Genomic DNA, 24,365 nt, shown 5'->3' on the forward strand with positions numbered 1-24,365 from the left:
CCTGGAAGTGTTAAAAAGGTTAGGAAAGCCAAAGACAGATAAGCACATCTGTTCAAGGGACAAGTCTAGGAAAAACAGTCCACACACAAAGAAAAGGCTTTCATATAGTTACCTACTATAGAGCAATAAATGAAGAAAAAAAATAGTAGAACCGGTCAAATCTATCCATATTTCAGCATGAAGGAGCATTAAGTCAGGGACAAGCAAGCAAAACTGAACATCACAGGAACTGAAAGTGATTTTTCCCAGAAAACTTTTAGCCTCAAAACATTCAAATCCCTTTTTGGCACCTGTCAACTCCTTTTGATCCTGCTTTCAGTGATTTTGAGGATCTGCCTATTTGCCTAGAAGCAGGCATTTTTAATGGAACTCTTTCTTTCTATATATCTCCATGTATACAAATGTAACAAATGATCCAATAAAAGATGGACACTTTAATTTCATTACCTTTGGTCCAGGCAAGCCATCAGAACCTGGAAAACCACGGTTACCAGGAGCACCCTAGGAAAAACCATAGATATGGGATGATTATCTTAATTTTTACACACCTTATTGAAAATAAAGTACTAGATTTAGGGCTTGGGGTTTCAGTTTATTTCCTTACAAATTCCTTACTTCAATACTTTAAACTTGCCTTTTTCACCACTTGGAATGGTAAAAATGTCAGTTCTTCATTTATGCATGCTGAACAGCTCCTTCAATGTGAATAGCCTCATTGAAAGCAAGGTGACAATTTGTACAGGGTTAAGCAAGAAATCTGAGATTTGCCTGTCATATCTCCATCATTTCTCCTACCATACTATCCGAGGCACTGAATACAGAAATGAAAGTATCCAGTATAAGAAGAAAAAAAAAGATAACTGTGTCCTAGGTTCAGCAGTAGCAGTCATTTTTCTCCTCTTTGTTGCTGGTGCAGTGCTGTGCTTTTGACTTTCAGCCTGGGAACAACGCTGATAACACTGATAATTTTAGTTGTTGCTAAGTGATGTTTACTCTGACCAAGGACTTTCTGAGTCTCATGCTCTGCCAGGGAGGAGGGGAAGCTGAGATGAAGCAGATACAGGACACCTGACTTAAACTAACCAAAGGGGTATTCCATATCACAGCAGGTCATGCCCAGTGTATAAACGGGGGGCAGTTACCTGGAAGGGCTAGATCGCTGCTTGGGTCAGGCTGGGTATTGGTCGGCAGGTGGTGAGCAGTTGTAATCCTTTCCCTTGTTATTTCCCTTATCATTATTATCATTGGTGGTAGTAGCAGTGGTTTTGTGTTATACCTTAGTTATTGGACTGTTCTTATCTCAAACCCTTGGGTTACATTCTTCCAGTTCTCCACCCCATCCCTCCAGGAGTGGGAGGAGGAAGAAGACAGGGAGTGAGCGAGCGGCTGCGTGGTTCTGAGTTGCTGGCTGGGCTTAAACCACGACAAACAGTATGAAACTACTGTTAGGAAAATAGTTGGACTATACCCAGAATGAACCTGTGAGAAAGCTCGTGGTTAGCTCAAAAGGTTTTTTTGGCTTAGCATTGCTTTTCTCAAGACATATTATTCCTTTGGATTGCTTACCCTCTCTCCAACAGGACCTGGTGGACCTACTGACCCTGGATCACCTCGGGGACCTCTTTTCCCTTCTTCACCTATAGGGCCAATGGGACCCTGAGGACCTTGTGGGCCCTAGTGAAAGTAAAATTTTTAAAAAAGACAAAATTACTGCTAGCTTACCAATTCTCACATACATTTAAAAGGACTGTATTCTAAACATGATAAACATTTTTCCAAATAAAGGAGGAAAAAAAATTAGGTTTTGAATTACTTAAAAAGTGCAGCTTTTCAACATTAGTTTTTCTTTTTTACAATGTTTATAATTTTTCAGTAAGTGAACTTCGAATAAACTAAATTTGCAGTTTAGCTGTATAGCGCTTCTAATAGTCACCTATTTGGTCAGACACAACAATTTGCATCTACTATTCTCAACCAGGCAAGCTGCAAAGGATCCAAAATTCCGTAAGACTCTAGTAGAAATTCTGACAGGAGAGGACAGTCAGTGGAAAGGAAATCATTACTTTGTCTATATGTTTCTGTCAGTTATTACATGATAATTCAACTGGTAAGAGAGAAAAACTAAAGATTGGTTGATAAGTCAAACTAATTCTAACTCTGCAGAATCACTTTTCTTTCAAAATTCACATGATTACAGCATGGAATTAGCCATGCTCTCAAATAATCTTTCACAAATATTAGCTATGTGCTACACAGCTCTTCGTACCATAAATGTATAAATATTCATATTATTTTAATGTATGAAGAAAATATAATTAATATATACATAACTGCATAAGTATAAATGTATTAAATACCAGTGTAAAATAAAAAGGACACTTTTATTATGATTAGCATGCAGACCTGTATGCTCTTAAATGTCCAAGATCACACGAATCCGTTTCATAGGAGACTGGGAAATTGGAATACAGTCATTCTGAGTGCTACAGAAACCTAAGCAGATGCACTATTAGTTTTTTCTGTCCTTGAGTCTTGTAAAGCCTATATTGAGTAGGCGATTTGTAACATCAAACGACCTGCTTCGCCAATCACTGTTAGTACTGTGTAGTCAGGTTCACTTTGGTTTGTTTCACTATAATTACCCTCATGATTACGAGCATCAGAAGTGTCTTGAAAAATTTAAGAATCTGTAAAAATGTTCATACAAGCCTTTGTGATTTCTTTTCATCTTACACAACAGAGACTTACAGGTTCACCTTTGGGTCCTGCTTCTCCCTTGAAACCTGGGACACCTGGGTCTCCCTGAAAACACATGAATAACATCCATAAGATTAAAACGCTGCACAGATTTTTTTGACCATTTTGTATTATGCTAGGAAACAGAAAAACAGTTTCTAGTTTAGTGACTGGCTGTAGGCAATATAATAGATGCTTATAATGTTTTGTCTTTTTCCTTAGCGTGCTTGTTTGTTTATATATTTGTTATGAAAACAAACTTAAATTTGACAATTTCAGGAGATAACAGTTGCTGTTTGTACAAGGTTATACAGACACTCTTTTTTTCTTAGACCTTTAAGAAAGCAATCCCAGTATTTTGGATATACATAAGATTCACAAGATCCAATTTTGGCATACTCACTAGGCATGCCATTAACTTATTTAAAGGAACCCCACTGTTAATCATAGAATCACAGTATGGCTTGGGATTGGGTTGTAAGGGAAGCTAAAGATCACCTAGCTCCAACCCCCTGTCATGGGCAGGGACACTTTCCACTAGACCAGGTTGCTCAAAATCCTGTCCAACCTGGCCTTGAATGCTTCCAGGGATGGTGCAGCCACAGCTTCTCTGGGCAACCTGTTCTAGTGTCTCACCACCCTCACAGTAAAGAATTTCTTCCTTATATCTAATCTAAATCTACGCCTTTTCAGTTTAAAGCCGTCCCCTCTTGTCTTATCCCTACACACCCTTGTAAAAAGTCCCTCTCTGGATTTTTTGTTGGTCCCCTTTAGGTCTGCTATAGGCCTCCCCAGAGCCTTCTCTTCTCCAGGCTGAACAAGCCCAGCTCAGTCTGTCTTCATAGGAGAGGTGCTCCAGCCCTCTGATCATCTTCATGGCTCTCCTCTGGACTCACTCCAACAGGTCCATGTACCTCTTTTGCTGGGACCCCAGGGCTTGACACAGTACTCAGAGTTGTATCTCAAGACAGCCAAGCAGACAGGGAGAATCACATCCTTCCACCTGCTGACCACTCTCCTCCTGATGCAGCTCAGGATACAGGTCACTGTTTTAGTTTCACAGACTGACACATTTGTAAGACATGACAATTTCAACAAAAACATCATTACCGGCTGGCCTCGAATACCCGGCGGGCCAGTACTGCCTTGTGGTCCTGGGGAACCAGGTGGACCTGATAAACCAAGGGGGCCTCCAGTCCCTGGAGATCCCTACAGATAGAAAGAAAAGCAAGTACAGTAAGGAAACATAATAAAAATAAGAAAATAAAGTGAATTCACTTACATGATTTCTTCAACAGGTGACAGGATTACTTACAGTAGGGCCCTTAGCACCTGGGGAACCATCTGTCCCTTCAGTACCCTACAGATAACATACCAACCATTAAAATTAATTCTAATGAGAAGGATATTGATAACAAAAGCAGGTGATTATAATTATTTTATCCACTTTAGAAGACCAATAAAGTCTGGTCTTATAAGACAATAAATTAAATAAATACAGTAAAACATATGATCTACTTGTGTAAATGCCAATTGGAGTAACAACGCAAGCAAGTTAATGTGATTCTTAATCTTTAAGATCTTAAGTTTAAGCTTTAAAGTACTTCTAGGATTGATACTATATAAAGCTGTGTACCTTTCAGTTTTCCAAGCTGTTCTAATTAATCAATGAAAAGTTATTTTCAACAAAATAAGCACAAAACAAACGAATGAGACCTTTCCATTCTTGAGAAAAAAGTAATTTGAGTACAAACCAATGTCTATCAAGTTGGGTTGGGTATATAGAACTCCTTACAAACAAGCAACATGCACAAATTAAGCACTGAGGAACTCAATTTAATATACTTACAGGAAGACCTTGCGATCCAGCTGGACCCTGTGGACCTGTTTCACCTCTTTGTCCTTGAGGTCCTTCAGGACCACGAGGTCCTGTTGGACCTGCTTCACCCTAAGATTTCATACAAGAAAACAACTGGAGATTATTTTGCTCTACAAAGTAGTGCTATGAAGTAACTAAGGAGGAATATTGATTTTATAAAAAAAAACAATTCAGAATCTTCATTAGTTCATTATCCTTAAAAAATATTTTTGCTTACCTAGTTCTGCTTCTACTACTTTTATGAGAATGTAAACTTTAAAAGGACAAACAGAATTTTTCCTCAATGTATACAACAAGGAAACTTTCTACAGAGGAGCAGCACTGTAACACCCGTGACCCAGATCAGATAAAATAGTTTAGATAGACATCTCTCTCTAAAATCCAAGTATGTATCCATAACTTGGCAACTTTTTTTTAGCTTCAGTAACAACTAAAGCTTGAGATTTGGAAATCATAACACATCTGGGGTTTTTTTGCACAGTCCAGATTAACTGACTGTTGCAGCACTGTATTAAATATAAAATCCCTGTAAGATTGGACCAGAGGCTCATATAAAAAAATTCTTCCTGGTACCTCCTTTGAAACCTCTTTATATAGCAAATTTGCCTTTTGGAACTGGTGGCTGTTAATATCATATCTTCATAGCTGAAATACACACAGTCTGCTTAGCTTTTTCGAGTTCAACACGGCTCTTCCAATTTTACATCATTCGATGATCAAACTTGAAGACAGCTCCTCCTTTCCAAAGTTTCCATTGTTCATCATAAGACAGCTTCTCCAAACATTTATTTAGGTATTATCTGGTGCTTAGCCATACCAAAACATTGATGACATGCACTAAAAGGACTATCATTCAATTGTATACGTTATGTTAATTCTCTTATTAAGACTTGTTCCCAAAAAAGCCTTTTATGAATGCTGCCAGCTTCAGAACACAAAACATCTGCTGAACTTGGCTACCTGACTAACAGAGAATTTCTTCTTACATAATTTTTTCCTATCATGTTTCAGGAGTGTAAAGGAACAAAGAGGAGAAACTGAGTGGAGGACAAGTACAAGAAGTGTAAGGAAGCTGTATGAACCATAAAAGGTGGTAATCATCATGTGCTCTATCATTATGAACTGCAGAACATCTCTGATAGGGTTCAGGCATTTGTCTTGCCAGTCTCAAAAAGTGTCCTCAGCTCTAACTAGAAGTTTCAGCACTATAAGGTACTGCTTAAATACTGTCTTAGACTAGTTCTCGCAACTTGTAATAATGCATTTTATTATTCTTTGAATGCACCGGACAAGATTCCTGAGGCACTGAATGACAATCATCTTATAAACACCCCTTAGCTCAAGCAAAAGTGAAAGCAAAGACCGCATTCTAACTGTGGTAAATTGCAACTGCTTCATTTGGCCTCTGATTTCTATCTTCTGTCTCAAGGTCTTGATTAAGATTGATTTCACAGCGACTTTTAATGACCTGTATACATGCCAGTCTGAACCCTTTGTAGTCTAGCACACATTTTTTTATTCTATGAACTTAAAACATATTAACAAGGTATTTTATTTTTTACCTTTACACCTGGAGCACCTGGAAAACCTGGAGAACCAGTTATGCCAAGTGGGCCCTATTAAAGACAGACACAAAACTGTAATTCTGCAGTTTAGATCACAGATTAGTATCTAATCGCTGGGTGAATATGGTTATGGGATTAAATGTATTTTTTAGTTATAAAACATTTGTTTATAACAAAAGAAAAATAACAATCATTTTTTTAAGTGATACAGATACATTTTATAGAATTGCGTTGTATGAAAGGACAGAAGGTTAGCACTCCCCTTGATAAGGACGGAAGAGGCCCTTGCGGCCCATACAACACGCATACGGTTAAGGCACTGCCACCTACTTCATGGCATCTAACCATGTTTTGCAGGTCGAAGGAGGTGATCCTGCCCCTCTACTCTGCTCTTGTGAGACCTCACCTGGAGTATTGTGTGCAGTTCTGGTGTCCTCAACATAAAAAGGACATGGAACTGCTGGAACAAGTCCAGAGGAGGGCCCCAAGGATGATCAGGGGACTGCAGCACCTCCCGTATGAAGACAGGCTGAGGAAGTTGGGGCTGTTCAGCCTGGAGAAGAGAAGGCTGCGTGGAGACCTCATAGCAGCCTTCCAGTACCTGAAGGGGGCCTATAGGGATGGTGGGGAGGGACTCTTCGTCAGGGACTGTAGTGACAGGACAAGGGGTAATGGGTTAAAACTTAAACAGGGGAAGTTTAGATTGGATATAAGGAGGAAATTCTTTCCTGTTAGGGTGGTGAGACACTGCAATCAGTTGCCCAGGCAGGTTGTGTGTGCTCCATCCCTGGCGGTGTTCAAGGCCAGGTTGGATGAAGCCTTGTGTGGGATGGTTTAGTGTGAGGTGTCCCTGTCCATGGCAGGGGGGTTGGAACTAGATGATCTTGAGGTCCTTTCCAACCCTAACTATTCTATAATTCTATAATTGTGGTGCAGTATTTTAAGAATGTATTTACTGACTTAAGCGAAGTTACAGCTCTTGATTCAGTTATTAATGCACAAATTTCAATGTGTACGGTTGACAATTACAGCAATTTTTTTCAAGTTTAGTTTTTAACAAACTATTATATATGCTCTTTTTAGATCTATGGTATTGTGGTATGGAAATAAAAAGATCAGATATTTGTTAAAGGATAACAATTTGTCCTACAGAATGTAGCAAAGGAGAGTTTCACTTCTTTCAGACTTAAAACATTAATCTAGAAAAAAAAGAGAAATACAAGCCACATTTACACTAAAACAATTGGATTGCTAGACAAGATTTCTGTAGTAAGCAACAAGTGAAAATGACAAGTGGAAATATAATTAGAGGCTATGCAACTTTGTGCCCTGCTTCCTACTCTTCTGTCCCACCGAGTTTTCAAAATTCACAGCAAAATTCATTCACAAGCTTTAAAACACAGATTTTGTACCAAATTTTCAAGGCTGTATAGACACATACTGCAGAGACTTTATTGCTTGGATCTTTGTTCAGAGATAGGCAGGTATTTCTCGAAAAGGAAATGGAGGAGAGGATGCCACACCATGAAACACAGTGCTGTGCAGAGCTCCTGAAGGCAGTGTAGCTCTTCCCAAATAGCATTATACCTTGAGACAGTCGATGCTGTGTCTAAGAAGGGAGAGGCTAAGCAGAGTGTAGTATTGAAGTGGCTACACAATTTCTGTTTCTAGAGCAGAATTCCTGGTGGTGCTGCAGAGTGTAGGTGTACCTCATGTGGCTGCGAGGACATGAAGTATGGGGCTGGGATGAAAACACCTGGGGCTGCATTATATGGCAGACTGTCCAAACTCACAAGAAAGGAAACTTTAAGTGTATACACTTGAATATACCTGTACGGTATGATACAAACCTTGTTTTGCTAAACAGAAAACTTCCAATTAAGGGCTTTTCAGTAAATCTGTAAATTCTTTTCATTTTCATAAGGCTTTTTGTGCTGAACAAGACATTCAACAGATCTTTCTACTGTATTATAAACTCTCTGGATGGCGGCACACAGTGGTGATTAATATTCACTACAACACTGTTCCCAGATGGTTCTGCTTTATCTTTTCCTGATTTTCTTTTTTGTAAAATGTGATGCGCACTGTAAAAAAATATGTTCTATGTAATAAAGCTCCACTGATGAACTTAATAAGAACAATCTGTCCCCCAGAGCACTCATTACAGACATTTCTGCCACGAGCTTGCATGGATTTCTGTAGAACTGATGTAAGAGCTCACTAAGTATATTTTTGAAAACTTATGTCCCAGTTTACTGGATCACACATGCATGTCTGCCAAAGCTCTCTCTCATTGCAGGAAGAATTCCAGAATTATGCTGTACCACCTCACTGACCCAAATAACAATGCATTTCATTAACACTTCCTCCAATGAGAAACATAGGCATTAAGTACCACTATCTCCCTTGTGACACTACATGGAATTTTATCAAAAATGTTAGCCAACAAGATAACAAGTCCCGTGAAGCCAAGCTCACATATTACGCCAAAGAAAAAAAATTAAAGTTTCAGGTAGAATTTCATAGCTCAAGGCCCGGGTTGTTTTGTTGGGTTTTTTTTTTTTTTAAGAAAAAAAAAAAAAACAACCACCAAGTAAACAAAAAACTAAACAGTTTCAGATACTGAAAAATCTTTTAATTGAAAGTTTCTTCTAATGAATTACCCTTAATTCACGATACACTAAATAAAGTAGTTTTGCAGCTTCTAGACATTTTGTTTGCTTCTACTACAGTTAATTATTTCTCAATGAAGATTTTAATAAGAGTTTTTTGATTAAGATGACACAGGAAAATGAATTTTTCTCAGGACTTACTTCTAAATAAAGAGTATTCACGGAATGAAGTTTTAATTGCAGGCAGTATGCAGGGGTTTGGGGGTTGTGTGGTGGTTTTAGTGTGGGGGTTTTTTGTTCTTTTTTTTTTGCCCTGGTTTGTTTTTTGGGGTGGGATGGTTTGGGGGTTTCGGTTGGTTTGTTTTTACACAGAGTGGGAAAGCTGCAGGCTGTCTGCATAAACGGACAGAGACTGCCAACCACATCCCAAAAGTAATGCTTTGGAAAAAAAGGAAATAAAAAAGAATACCACATTTTTTAAAGCAGAAGATGATTTTGCACAAATAGTACAAACTCATCATAAGCCTTCATTTGCAAAAGCAACACAGAATTAACTGTGAATAGCCACATTGGCTTCCTAATATTCATATGAATTCACTCGAACACATTTTGCAAATGCGCTGTGAGACCAAATTGTAGGAGTGAAACCACCACCCTTTGATACACTGACATCCACAGTTTAAACAGCCCTGTTGCAGTTGTGTCAGATCTTCTGCAGTCATGCAAGCTTTCTCAGTTTGGCAGATATTCAGACATAGGCTTCTGTTTCTTCAGTTCAGTGTGTGTCTCTCCATATTTAAAAGGCTATGGTTTACACTTTTTTTTTTATGATCAATTGCAGGAAATGCAGTGAAATGCATTTTTTCTTGCTGTGAATGGGTACAATCTCATTTGCCAACTTTGTATGTGAGGGAAGATAATATGTAATTATAAACTGTTTTATATTGCAGTGTGTATCTTTAAGACACTTTTCTCCCTGCAGTATGGGCCTCACTTCATGAAAGCAGCAAAGCATCACCCCTCCAATGAAGATGCTAAAGCCTACTCCTCTGCAAATTAAAACCTTTAGCAAACTACAGAGTATTATTTCTCTGAGGATATCACTGGAGTTAAAATAAGTAGAACTAGGAACCATTCACAGATAATTCCAGGTGACCTTGGCTGTTACTAGAAAATGCCAACGATTTTCTCATGCTTCTTCAGGTAGTATGAGAAGGAAAGTGATTATCACATAAGGTAACCACCATTATAAGGTGGGGAAAAAAAAAAAAAAAAGATGATTAAGAAAGAAACTTACCATTGGCCCGGGCTTCCCAGGCATACCATGCTGGCCACGTCCACCCTAGACATCAAAATACAGAAGACTGAATATTTATAGCATGCTCCCCTTCAAGTTAATAGATTTCTCTTTTCAGACAGGCCAGTAGAGTTAGACAGTCTCATTGTATGAGCACATAACATAAGTGGAGCACATAAGTGTCATAGGGAGAAATTCCATAAAAAACAATACCTGACACTTGATGTAAAGCAACAGAAAGAAATTTCTGCCCAACTATGATCTCATGTCAAAGCTAATCCCACTTTTTTTTGAAAATCAAAATATTTTTAAGACAGTTTTATTACCAGCAATTAAATTATAAGAATTTAAACTGAAATTCTAAACTTTCATTTTAAACTTTCTCCAGAAAATATTAATACATATTATTTCCATTTCAGGAATTTTTTGTCAAAACAGCCTTTCACAAGAAAATTCACAGAAATGACAATTTTGTGTCACAAAAATATCAAGTGCGGTGAGGTACTTGGCCCTATGGGCAGCTCTGTTATTGACTGACGGTTTGGCTTCATGAGTGAAGATTTGGGAAGGGCTTTACCCATGCTTACTACAAGCACGATGACCAAGGGCATGTGGGATATGCAAATCTGATTGGAAAAAAGGGTGCTTAGGCAAACAGGAAATGTCTGACCAGGACTGTCAACTCCTGAGCAATCTCGAGCGACCCGTGTGTTGGTCTGCCTGCATGCGAGGTTGGATCTGCAGCTTCCCATGCACCTTGTCACCTGCCGTTTCCACCCTCACTTGTCCATACAGACAAGTGTCAGTAGGCCTTTCCAGCCTGCGCAGTGGATTTTTTAGGTGAGATGCAGCTTGTGCAGAACTGGCCCCAGCCTTTACACCTGAGGTTTAACTGCCACAGCCTAGCTAGCTAGGACGGTGACAGCAAAGTCCTCAGGTCGTAGGTTTTATAAGAGTGACCTTCTCTTAGATGGAAGACCTTACAAGGCTAGACGAGCTCCATCAGCCTGGGTTTGAAGATAGGAGTTTTCCTTCTCCTATGAGGAAGGCCTATCTTCACTAACGAAGATTCAGGAAGCGCTTTAACCCCCGCATTCTGAGCAAGACTGTCATCTCCTGGGTCAATCTCGAGCGACCGATGACGCAACAGCACAACATCAAGCGTCTAGGTGGCATTCTGACTTAGAGGCATTCAGTCACAAGCGCGCAGATGGTAGCCTCACGCCTGTGGCTCCTCAGCCAAGCGCACGCACCAAGGACCTGAACCTGTGGTTCCTCTCGTACTGAGCACCATATAGCATCCTTCTTTCAAAACTGTCAACTTTCAAAATTTATAGTAAAAGCCTCACCCCGCAAAACTCTGCTCAGCCCTAACTTTCTTAAGCTAGAGCAGAACTTCCTGTGGAATTGACTAGCAGTTACATGAATAAACACTTCCACGCTCAGGGATTCAAATGTAAGTAAAACAAGGGAGCAATGTAAGTAAAACAAGGAAAGAGAAGGGAGATCCTACTTACAGGGGCACCCTGTGGTCCAATTCGACCTCTTTCTCCTGGCATTCCTCTAGGTCCCTTGAAGAGAAAACAAAAAGCACATTATTTAGGAACTTATCATGGCAGAATATAAAAATGGGGAAAACAGTTCAGTTGATTTCGCCCTGCCACGCACCCCCCCACCCCCATAGTGGAGAGAACACATGCCACCCCCTCTTGTTTTTCTCTTCTTTGCTTTTTACTTTTTTAACATACTTCCTTTCTCTTTGAATCATTTTACACTGCATCATTCTCCAGTAATTTTCTGCTGTCTTCTTCATTTGCTTTTATCAACATGAATAGGTTTACTGAGACTACAAGCACATCACAGACCATGTGAACAACAGTTACAGAATCAAGCTGTATTTTCTCCCTCCTGCTAGTAGCTTATCTTGTCCTACAGCAGCTTACATAAGCCACTGCACCCTCACAGGCTTGCCCAGTGGAAATATAATAGACAGTGATTTCTCTTTTCCTATTCCAACAGTATTTCCAATTTTAAACACATTAGAATTCTGTATATACTCACCAAGGACACTAATGCAATCTCATTATTTACTACATCTCATTCACAAAGTACATTCCACTTCAGGGATATTACATTCTGCATGACACCAGACAGTGCTTCACAGAGAGACGTCATTATCAGAAAGGTGCTTTACTTCCAGAAGCACCACTGAGAGTCTATTTTTGCCATGTTATGCTGCTCACAAATATTAAGTTGTCCAAAACAACCTCTGAATGAAAACTACTCATTAAAATTCGTATTGGCAGTAGCATTTACAATCCTAAAGCCATTTCTGTAATATCCAGTGCATATGCCACTCACCAGGGGACCTGTTGCACCCATGGCACCTGTTGGTCCGGATTCTCCCTACAAATGGAGATGAAATTACACAATTAGAGGAAACAAGTTAGAGGAAAACGGAGTTACATGTTTCATCCCTGTGCTCCATGCTTATGTTAGACCTAAGAGGCAGATTTGCATGTTTTTAATCTTAAGGAACAGTTCTGTCCCACCTGTAATTGTCACCTAACATTTCAGCCTTGAGCCCATCTTGAAAGGATTGACTCCAGCTGGCTATCTTGTGTTACCAATGCTTTGAGCTGATGCTGTAAAAGTGCTGCAGTACCAGTGAGAGTCAAAAATTCCAAGAGAATAAAATCACTAGGTGAAAAATAGTCTGTTGGAGAAAATATATTTTCTCACTTCTCCAGTGCCTTTTAAGGCATAGCTTCTTTTAAGCCAATTTCTAGCATTGCAGTCTGAAAGAGGGGAGTCAGGTTTTACTTATGCATTGTGATATGATAGGATTTGATTTGATGTTATGTTTTGTATATTGTCATATGATATTGCATTACATTATATTTAAAAAATGTTTAAAAACTGTTTGTCTCTCAACTTGGTCACATAAAGACAACAAGAACCACAAACTGGTCCAGTTTGTACAAAATCACAAGGTGTGCATGTGCTCTTAGTTAACAGGCTTTGTTGTCTGTAGTATTATGTATGTGTCACAGATGACAACTGTCATTTGTGTGTCAATTCGCCCAATGATATCTTACAGGCCTAAAACTGAGCTCCAGCTGAAACTGACTGGCACTGTTGAACAATCTTCTTTATAAAGCCCAGATATCTCATTGTATAGCACTTTATTTGAATCAAACACACAGTAGTAATGGGCAATTCCACTTAGCCTCTCCACTTCATATAAGTAGCACTAACAGGAAAGGCTTCAAAGCCTTGTCCAAAACATCTACTATCTTTCATTATTTTGGCATTACAGAAAACATGCTTAAGCATTTAGTTCTTTGGGCCATGAAAATACCTTTGCTCCAGCTGCTCCAATTTCACCTTTTGGACCGTCAAGTCCTTTCAATCCCTGTAAATTATAAAAATATTGGAAAATTACACTTATATATGTACAGACTGAGGGCATTCCTACTATTGTTGTTAAAATAACTCAATATTGGTGTCAAGAATGGATCTGAGGTGGTAAGAGTAAGAAAGTCAAAAATAAAGGAGGAAAACAAAACAGATGGAATAAAGCTTTTAAACATTTCCTAAATGGAAACCATTTGTACAAGGTACGTTTCCTTGGATTTGGTTTCCTTTCTAAAACAAGAACATTAGAAAAAAATATCCTAAAACAACAAGGAGGTGGCTCTGAGCCATAGGAAACCTATTTATTCCTCCCCAAAGTAAAATTCTGGCCAGAAAACTTGGTAATTTGTAATCATTCCATGTTGCAAACATATCCACCTCTCAAGTTCCCCACCCTAATGCAACACTTGCCAACAAAGCGAGAGAACTGTCAGGTTTGTGCCTTCTGAAGCTTGGCAAGGCTCAAGCAAGCTCCTTCCAGATTCCCAGAACATTTGAAAATAGAGTGAAGAAAGGGATGGAGGATATAATTCAGAGGTCAGCTTAAAGGGGAATAGCGTGGCTTTTCTGCAAGGCCCTCTCTCGACTGCCAGTAATTCAGCTACAACTGGCAAGTCTAGTATCTTTATACTGAAACATCACTTATAAGGAGAGGGAAAACCTTGTCTCTTACCCTGTGCCCCTTGAGACCTGGGAGACCAGGAGCACCAGGAAAGCCTCGAGGCCCCTAAGTAGATAAAAGGAAAAACAAATAAAATCCTGATTTCTGCAGACAAACCTAACAATAATGTCGCTAACAGGAAAGAGGACAGCAGCGTTAATATTCATACTCCTAACATTCCTTCACCTTGGTGACATTACATAGCAAGGCATAGCATTTGGGAGGTTTTCAGACGATTCAGCCTAACATACTATGAAGGTAGACAGTCTCAGCATTACGCACATTATCACTTACATCAGTGTATAACCCAACCTCAAATTTCAATAGAAGTAACGAAATAAAACCAGTGGTAGATCAAGTTTTAAGGCCCAATATGGAGAAACCTTAATTAAACAGAGACCAAAACTATCGTTCGAAATAATTAGAAACTGAGACCAAACTGCAGACTGTACCTGTTCTTTCAGAATACATCAGCCAAGTAGCATGATAAGCAGCTGCTATTTAAACACATTTAACAATAAAACCAAAGTTGCCTTACAGTTAGGTTTCTATCAAGTTTCCAGATCTCTCTTTCAGGAAAGACTAAGTAACAGAGGGGAGTTAGGTGCCTCATGTTAGACTATTGATCACATGAATTTATAATAGAAATCCCATTAACATCTTCATACTCTCAGATAACAATACAACAAACTGTTTAAATGTATAATTTCTTCCTTTGTGGTACCTCTGAAGCAAAGGTTATAGTCTGTACCTTTCGGCTTAGCAAAAAAATCACAAAGCTATACTACAGAATATGAAACATCATGAAGCAACACTGAAATTCAGAGAAGCAAAAAATAACATCTGAGATCTCAACATTAGAGAAGTTCACATACAGACAATCTGTTTCCTTAATAGCATATATGTAAGAAAGGTCTTTGTCTTCCCATAGTCAATTATACAGACAATGTTTGATCATAAAATTCAGTGAGAAATTACTTCCAATTTTGCAGATTCCTAAAGAAAAAAATAATTCACGAGGGTATGAAATTTCTGAAATTAAGAGTGTTTGAAATTATGCCTAATGAGTTTCTCAGTGAAAAATGATCTCTGTTGTCATATAAGATCTTGCATGTAAATTTGAAATTGTACCACTTATGCTTGTTTATGCTGAATGTAGCCCACAAAAAGATTTATTTGGCTTGTGCTCAGTGGTATATGTGTATCAGTTTATAAAACCAGGGCAATCAATGATGAAGCACACACATGGGAAGAGTCACACAGCAAGAAGGCAAATTATGTACAAGGGGAACCAGCCATTGGGTGTCTCTGTAGCAGTCTACGAGCTCGTCCTTGATCAAGACATGGCAGTACTCTGATAAAATAGCAGGGTACCTGGTGGTATTCTCTATAGTGCTATCCCATCTGCAGCAGATCTTAATGCCATTTTGTGTGTATGGGTGCAGTTGTAGTACTTCTTTCCTTCATTAAAAAGTCTTCTAAAAGATGATTTTATTGAGCAAAACAGCTTGATCTGAACAGATGACTACTCCACAGACTACATTTGCCTCATGCAGTTTAAAAAACATTGTCTTTGACCCACAAAAGTTGGGAGGAAAGTTTAGGAAACAACATTGCCTTGTTAAAAAAAAAAAAATTGTTTCACTCTTCAAGAGATTGTATCTCTAGCTGCTAAAAAAAATAAAAAAAGAAATGTACCACGCAATCACTGGATGCTTAAAAAGAAAACAAGGCAGCTTAAGAGATGATACACATCAGATAGTTTCAGCTCTGGAATTTCTCCATTCCATTTCCAGCCACACTACAGCTCCCTTCCAGGTACAGAAACTTGACTGATGAGGGCAGAACACTTACTATGAGTCAAAATGATATATCTGTTTTATTTCTAGACTGAACCATGACAAGTACCCTCTGCAGCACAAGCACATCCTTTATTCATATTTGCATACTGAAAACAGATGTAAAAATAAAATATATATGCCTATGATATAATCCTCTCTTCACCTGCCCTAAGACTGACCGTTATGGAGTGCCACCCCAGCCTGACATCATTCTAGAGTCTCTGAGCACTTCCTGCACAATTATGAATGACCATGTGAAACACTGGGAAATAGGAGTACAGCTTGTATATACTATCATCTGTTCTATGCATATTTTATCAATGAAGCAGTTGAAATGTGCACCTGTGAAAGGACTCTCAGGATTAACTGGAGGACCTCTGCATGACCTGTTTGGTTGCAAGCTATCACTCTGATCTGGATTATTAGAGTAAGCTAACACAAGTATTTCAGAAATTGAATGGCAGAGCTTTGCACTTGTTGTTAAGAGAGATAGTGATGATGTAAGTATGATCATTTTGCAAAAATGTAAATAAGCTCTTACCGGAGATCCTGGAAATCCAGGCTCACCGGACTGTCCTGGTCTGCCAGGTTCACCCTAAGCAAAGTAAAAAAAGTAACGTATGAAAATAGCAAATGTGAAATTATCATTCTTTCATTCAAACAAATGAGGACATTCACATCAGTATTATATATCTTCTCTTTACTGTAACAATTTCAATGATAAAAATCAACTACACACATCACTAACAATGTGCATTGGACACAGCTTTCACGGGTTTTTAACAAAGAATTGCTGGAACTGAAGACTGGGTCCAAAATGCATCTCAGCATCACAAGATGGTGCTGCAAGGTAGTTTTCCTGTGAATTAGTGAAGCAACCTTTCATCATCCTTACACAGAGTCAAATTACTTTAATTTTCCATAGAAACAGCAATCTAAAACTGCCTGCATTGTAGCATGTTACTTTTTCTGTTCAAATGTTTTAAAATGTGTAAAATTTCATTCCAGATAGGTGACTCTTTTCTGTGTGATGCAATAGAAAAGAAAATATGGTAGAACCAAATGAGAATATTTTGAAGATTATTTAAAGTCCTCCAGAATCAAACCCAACCATTCCTTCACCTGCATCAACCAGGACTCTGGTTTGCAGGAATATGTAAGGCTTCAGAAAAATAGTTTCTGGACAGAAAGAATGCAAAGTGCTTCACAAATGTACTTAAAGAAACCCATACACACACTGGAAATGGAAAAAGTTCTTAGAGAAGTATCAAGATTTGGCTTCACTCTTCCAAAGTTCCCATTAAAATCCTTATACACTTTAATTGGAAAGTAGCTGTTACAGAAAAAATAGTAACTTTTATACTAAAATATCTGCAGTTTTCAACTGATTCCTAAGTTATAAATTACAATTCAAATGGATTTACTGTACTTTGCAAACAAATAATATACATCCACCAGTAAATTCTTAAGCTATTGTTGTGCAGTACATACATACTTACATAACATGCATATTACATATATTTTACATATATGTGTACAATCATGGCTAGAGTAATAAAATTGGTAATGACTATAATAAATTATTAAGAAGTTTAAAGAATTTAAATACTAAAATTTTATTGTCCAGTTCCAGGTGTGTTTTATCATTACAGTTCTTCTAACTCATCATGCGATTCCAAAGAGACACCTCCAATCGCCCCCTTGTATCCCTGCTATATTATTATGCTTGATTTCAAGAAAGACATCTCAGTTGAAGAACTGGCTGCGGCAAGAAGTAATAGAGACGGTGCTTAAGCCTTAGGTATGATGGTGACATGTAAGGAAAACAAAGGACTGTTTTGAAAAGAGGTGCTAAGATTTATAAATAGGACACAGCACTTAATGAGGAGTATGATTACAAAGAAAAGTAAACGATAAAGTAGTCACAACAGGTATATCTGTAGGTTAGACGCTGTCTCAAAGATGTCAATATTTGTTTTATTAAAAATAAAACAAGATACAAAGAGTAACAAACTTACATCTTCACCGGGTTTGCCTGGAGGTCCCTCTGGTCCACGAGAACCAACTGGACCCTAAGAAATAAATAAATTTGTTGACAAGTCAATTTAGCCATCACTAAAATATTTACTTCCTCCATTTCAAAGTCTGGTTTTATAAAAACAGATGTAGAAAAAGGATGATTTCATGCTTAAGCACATTTGCTTAATTTTGTGTTGTTCTTCCTAATCACCCTGCCCCTAAGAAACCTGCACTACATTATATAAAAATATAGGATGGATTCTTTAGGAGAAAAACAATATATTAAAAATCACAGTTACTGTTATTTTAAAGCTCTGGCTCTTGCTTTTACTTTTGAATAATTTTTTTGCGTTACATTACCAAGTATGATTTTACCAGTGCTTAACCATCCTCAGGTATGTGCTGGGAAAGTAATAATGTTTATAATCATTATTATGCACATTCAAAACAATTCAAATTCATTGATTCAGGACAACATGCCTCAAACACCACAACTCTTGACTGAAGTTACTTAATGGTTTCAGCTGTGACAACACAGAAAAAAAACCAAAAAACCTGTTCTGAAGTAAGGATATATAATATATTGTTTGCAATTCTATTGTAGAAGTGTCTTACCATAGGTCCTGGATCCCCAGGTTCACCAGGTGGGCCTGTGGGGCCAGCACCACCCTAAAATTAAGCAAAGATGAATACAATTACAGATTCCAAAAGGTAAAAATATAAGGATATAAATTAAAATCCATGATCAGGCCAATCACAGCCCATGGGACAGTCTGGATTCTAATTCAGAACCAGCTCACATTTCCAAATGAGTGAAAGTAGGATACTAAAATCCCTCAGGCTTTAGATAAATCCTGTGCCATATACAAATCCAAGTGGTAACTTAACACCATGCTAATACTGAAAGCAGAACAGACACCATTTTCATTGCTGTTCCTTCATTAAAAAATGTGTGCTGGGTTAAAACCTTGTTACAGGTCTAGTGATTTTTTGTTTATAGAGTACCTCTAGAGCAGAGCTCTTGAGAGCAGCATGTTTAAATTCACCTCTAAACGAAGATGCTTTCATCCATCTGTCACTGAAGATGGACATTGCCTCAGAAATGAACACTGAACACACACACACACACACACACACACACAATTACTGTGTGCTTTGCCTTCATCTCTAGCCCGAGGTGAAGTACTTACTTGTTTTCCTTGGAGACCCTGAGGACCTCTTGGACCCACTGGACCCTAACGAAAACAAAACCTGTTACACTCTAGAAAATACCCTTCCCCAAGTAACATTCATCCTAAAAAGACAGCAAAATTGTCTGTAAGTGGCCTTCAAGATAACATTTCTGTGGTCAAATCTTCAGAAAGGCTTTTACTTGGGAGACCGATGTTATGGAATACAAAATGATATAGAATGGAAATCTTCAAAATCAAAAAGCCACAGGACTGTAAATTAATTAGCCTCTGAAAACATGGACTTGCTTGCTTTCTGGAACCTCACAGTCTCTGGAATCACAGATCCTAGAATCAATCAGAATAACCAGGTTGCCTGTATAGCTCCACTGAAAAAAAAATGTAATAACAGGACAGAGTTGGTCAGGGTGAACTGCCTTTCCTTGAAGGGAACTCCCATTACTCAGATTGATCTCATAATGGAATCAATGACAAAATAAATGAATGCTGCTGTTCTCATCCATGAGCTGATAAGCAGCAACAGAGTGATGTATTGTCATGAAGCACAAACCCCACCAAAACAGCTTCCTAACAGTTGTGGTTCATTACAGAAAATCCAGATTTCCCTGTAAAAAGTTTCATGAGATTTTTAGGAAAAATCTCATGCTTAATTGTGACTTGTGATGCGAGGTAAACATAATCTTGTCCGAATCTAATCTTATTTTTTCTAGGAATACAAAATCATCTATAGCAGACAATAACTTGCATCCTGACAGGGGCTCAAGATTTATATTTTCCACACAAAATTCATTAATTTTTACTAACTGCTTTTTTTTTTTTTTACAAAGCAAATGTAGAAGATTTAGGAATAGGCCTTTTAAAAATTCTAATTAACATTAAAACAAACAAACAAAAAAAAAAAAAACAACAGTTCCACTGTCAGTTACTCAGTTTACAAGGAAAGGAAAATAGGATATCACAGAACATGATGAATCAATAGGAAGACAGTGAGTGCCAACTAAGTAGACTTTGTGTACAGCCTCAGAGAGTCCTAGATAGATTAATACTGAAATGAGTCACATTTAAGAATTACAAAAGAAGAGGCCATACAAGAAACACAATGTCTTGAGACAGATCGAGTAAAAGGATTGAGCGAAAGGATTAAGCAAAACGGTGGAGGGCAGCAAAGTAAGTAGGACAGCCTTGTGGAACAAACCACTGTATATGCACACAGCAAATTCACTGAAGAAAGACATTCATAAAAAAGGAGAGTTACTTGAAGAAATCACCACAAAAGTTAAGCAAAACATCAGATTACCTTTAAAATCTTTCAAATAGTATTGAAAGTGAGTTTGAAGGTTATTAATAGAACTTGGAGGAGTAAGATCCAGGTACACAAACTCCTGGACAGTGCAATCACTAAAGGATGGTTTCATTATGAATGAACGTCAAAAGTAACAGCAAAAAGTGAAACAGTGTTTTCAAGATATCACAAAGTGACAGATACACATAGGGAAAAGAGATAATGTTCAAAACCAACACAGAGTTCTAGCAGAGACAGCCTATAGTGGTTAAACAGCTTTCATAGATGGTAAAAAAATTCAGTGTTACCATTAAATCCCCAGTCTACTAAAAGTGAAGAGGATATCTGAGTAGCGAGAGATGCTAATTATAAAACTGGACCCAGCATAGAAATAGAATGTCTGTCTTAATACAGCAAACTTTCACAGTTAAGCACTGTTTTCAGAAATATTTTTTTAAATTACTACCAAAGATCTTTATGTCACTATGTGAAAAGAAGCCTTCCCAGTCACATACTTGTTTATTCTGCTTTGTGTTATAAATGACATTTTTCAGTTACTCTGCAATGAATATGAGAAAATCAGGGGCTGGTTGGTTTTTTTCCTGTACCTTAACGTTAATAGCTGCTATACTGCAGAAGGAGGGAAGGAAGACAAGAAGTAGGCTAGAGGTGGAAAAAGAAGTGCTTTCATTTAACAGAATACATTTTTCACTTCAGTCCAGGTACCATGCAAAGCTGCACTAAAATATACTGTTCTAGAGGTTCTAGAGGCATAGGAAGTTGAAGAGGATTGATTCCTATTTGAGTTTTTGCATATACACTCCACTTCTACCCTGTCCTACAGTACGGGGCTAATCTGGTCTTACCACTGCACCAGGCATCAGTCCCATCTGACTGCCAAATCCAGATTTCTCATCCAGTCCTGCCATCTGAGCTGAAAATGGCTGGGGAAAAAAAAAAAAAAAAGGATGATTTTAGCTGTCAGTCATTGTGGTGATTCATAAGGCAAAAATCCATGTAACCATATCTTCATTATTTACATTGGCTTTGCAGAGCTCACAACTACATTCTTGTTTTAGTCACTAAAAGTTGTATTTCCTATAAATTTGAGGTGGTTTAAGGCTTCAAAGACCAGCTGAATGCCTGCCTACTATTCTGACTCTATCTCCATTTTAATATTAAACAAATGGGAAAATTGCCTAAAAAAGAGAAAAGTGTCCCATGTAATCAATTAGCTTTCTTTCACCACCTTCAAATTTAAATTACACCTTCAATATTCATTCATGTCTTCAAAGTCTTTCTTTTGTTTTCAATTGCTGTGTTTCAAGTTTAGAAATACATTAAGGTAAATGGAAATGTAGCCGATTTTATGACTGCAGATTGTAATTTTGAAGCATGCTGCCCTTATTCAGCAAACTGAAGGCACTGCTGTTCATGCCAATTCACAGAGCCAAATGTGCTAAAGCAGAGAGAACCTCCAGTGTCCTCCTCTTTCTGCAAGCACATAGTTGAAATTGATTTCATTTTGCTTCGTTCAGAGCCATATCCTCACTCATGGAAGGCTGAGAACAAGGAACAGCAAATGTGCATTCAAGTCTTTTATGAGTCAAGGTTTGTTTCACATCGGATTGACCCCCAAACACATTTTCCGCAAGGCTGGCTAACTTCAGAGACTGGAATACAAACCCAAAATGCCTTAGATCTCTGGCCACATCTATTCTTTCATATTTTATGTGGAAATCTATAATGGATGTTGATCGAACACCCATTCCTCGTGCTTCTGTGATTCTAAGGGATTCCTCTGTGCTGAAGATATTCATTTGGGTTGAACCTGATAGATTCAGTTTGGAAACGTGATTCAGTCAAGAAATGCTGCCTAAATTTGCAATCCATTGGACTTAACATGAATATTTCAGGTGATTGCCAATAAAACTTTACTGGTTTCAGTAACAGTGCAGGAACAGTGGAGTGGTAAATCATAAGAGCTATATTCCAAACGGCAATAAATATGTAAAAGAATGTATACTTGATGAACTCAAACATGTACTTCATTATCAATCATGATTAGTGTTCCATAGTATTGAGGAAGTGGGGGGAAAGAGTACTGCAGAGCACTGCGTTTATATCTAGAGCTGGTTAACCCTTCTTTTCACAATTACTTACCTTACTTAATCTCAGTGTTGGTCTGAACAATTCCAGCAAGAAATATACTTAGCCACATTTTAATTTTTCTCATTAATTATTCTGTCATTTATATTAATCTTTTTTTTTTTCCTTTTCTGTATTCCTAATTTGGTACACCAGTTTCTGTGTGCTATTGTCCAGAACCATTGGGTTTAAGTCAGGTAGAACTAACAGATCCCTACAAAGGATTTTAGATTTGGGCACATTGGCTTTTCTGGATGCTAAAACCCACTGCAAAAGGTGTAACCCTTCCAAGAGTTCTCACATTCATTTGCCCCAATTTTTTGGCTGAAATTGCACTGCTGCTAGCTGCTGTCCCTCTTGACCGGGAAACAGGAATTGTATTCCACGTTCACTGAAGCAAAGAGAAGTTACTTTTTCTACCATGTGGGTCTGGCCTAACACTCACTTGGCTTTCTGCTAAATCAGGTGTAACACTTACCCTGCTTATTCCATCTGGTCCTGTGTGGGTAGGGTGCCCTGGAGGACCAGGGTCACCAGGCTGGCCAGGGATACCAGGTTCACCATCAATCCCTTGAGGACCACGAGGACCCTAGAAGAAAAAAGAAAAATAAATCAGAAATGACAACAGTGTGCAAGTGTGTTCATTAAAATCATTGTAACTGGCAAATCACTGCCATGTTTGTGATAACTCTGCATTTCTACAGAAAGATCTTCAAACAAACAACATCTCTCAAGACCTGCTCCTGCCCTCAGATCAGAAGCACTGGCTAAAATTAGTCACAAATCACACAAACACAAGTCAACTGCAGTAATTTCTATCACAGGCTCTTTAGGCACCTCAAGTTTCCTACCATTCCATACTAGAGTATATATTACTGCTGAAAAACTTTTGCTTTGCACACAGAATAGAGTATCACGAATTTACTTCCTAAAGAAATATAGCTCAGATCAGTGTACATACACGTGTTAAGGCAACTCCAGCGTAAGGCTGGATTTTTAAAGCCTCCTGACATAATGAGTGGTTTAGACAGCTCACACTTTTGCTGAGTCTCAACACAGTTACACTGCCAAAAATGCAGAGTTAAGTTCCTCAGTGTTGATGTTATCTCTGGCTAGTATTTGCAGAATGGGCTAGGAAGCCATGCAATTGCTCCCCACTTTTGATCCCTAAACAGCATTCATCTTGTATCAAAACTAAAATTAAATATGGAAGCAGCTAATAAACAATAGCAGCAGGGCCAATAAAGATACTCTTCAATCATAAATACAGAGTTTAAACTGCTTGTCACTACTGCTTTCTTCATTAGAATAAAATGCCTGACTATGGCAAGGAAAATTTCATACTGTAGAACAAGCTCTTCTATTTTAAGGATCCTTAAACATAAAACTTTGAAAGCCTGTTTCAGTGAGTCATCTTTACAAACACAGAATCAGACGGATTGCTCATATTTCCATATGATGAGACTTGTGTTTCCTTGCAGTCTGTGGCACATTTCATGGAGTTTATGTCTGAACTAATACTGTTTGAATTAGTATGGTTCACATGTTAAAGAAAAAGCTTTCTCTTGGGAAAGGGCTACACTGAGATAGCAGTGGCAATATGAGTCCTGAAAACTCCCAGCAAGTCAGCTAATTCTCTTAATTCTCTATCTGTCTTGATGGTCTGGAGTTCCTGTAAGCCTAGCAATGAGGGCAAAAATCTGTTTCTTATCAGACAC

The 24,365-nt window shown here is 38.2% G+C and overlaps 1 protein-coding gene and 1 non-coding gene across 2 annotated transcripts in view; one reads left to right on the forward strand and one right to left on the reverse strand.

The window, feature by feature from the left end:
* The window catches only part of COL5A2 (collagen type V alpha 2 chain), a 113,644-nt gene that overhangs the window by 24,450 nt on the left and 64,829 nt on the right, over nt 1–24,365 (reverse strand). Inside the window, exons 7-24 of the mRNA XM_065669885.1 lie at nt 23,126–23,236; nt 21,366–21,443; nt 19,218–19,262; nt 18,643–18,696; nt 18,027–18,080; nt 16,550–16,603; nt 14,180–14,233; nt 13,451–13,504; nt 12,451–12,495; nt 11,607–11,660; nt 10,090–10,134; nt 6,178–6,231; nt 4,586–4,684; nt 4,052–4,096; nt 3,847–3,945; nt 2,749–2,802; nt 1,567–1,674; nt 448–501 (exon numbers count right to left, since the gene is read on the reverse strand). Coding sequence (XP_065525957.1) covers nt 448–501; nt 1,567–1,674; nt 2,749–2,802; nt 3,847–3,945; nt 4,052–4,096; nt 4,586–4,684; nt 6,178–6,231; nt 10,090–10,134; nt 11,607–11,660; nt 12,451–12,495; nt 13,451–13,504; nt 14,180–14,233; nt 16,550–16,603; nt 18,027–18,080; nt 18,643–18,696; nt 19,218–19,262; nt 21,366–21,443; nt 23,126–23,236 — 1,161 coding nt within the window. The remainder of the gene's footprint in view (nt 1–447; nt 502–1,566; nt 1,675–2,748; nt 2,803–3,846; nt 3,946–4,051; nt 4,097–4,585; nt 4,685–6,177; nt 6,232–10,089; nt 10,135–11,606; nt 11,661–12,450; nt 12,496–13,450; nt 13,505–14,179; nt 14,234–16,549; nt 16,604–18,026; nt 18,081–18,642; nt 18,697–19,217; nt 19,263–21,365; nt 21,444–23,125; nt 23,237–24,365) is intronic.
* LOC136012433 (U6atac minor spliceosomal RNA) lies at nt 6,409–6,533 on the forward strand. Its single transcript, XR_010611731.1, has one exon. It is a non-coding gene; the product is annotated as a U6atac minor spliceosomal RNA (small nuclear RNA).

Source organism: Lathamus discolor, chromosome 3 (genome assembly GCF_037157495.1).
Source record: "Lathamus discolor isolate bLatDis1 chromosome 3, bLatDis1.hap1, whole genome shotgun sequence".
Lineage (NCBI taxonomy): Eukaryota > Metazoa > Chordata > Aves > Psittaciformes > Psittacidae > Lathamus > Lathamus discolor.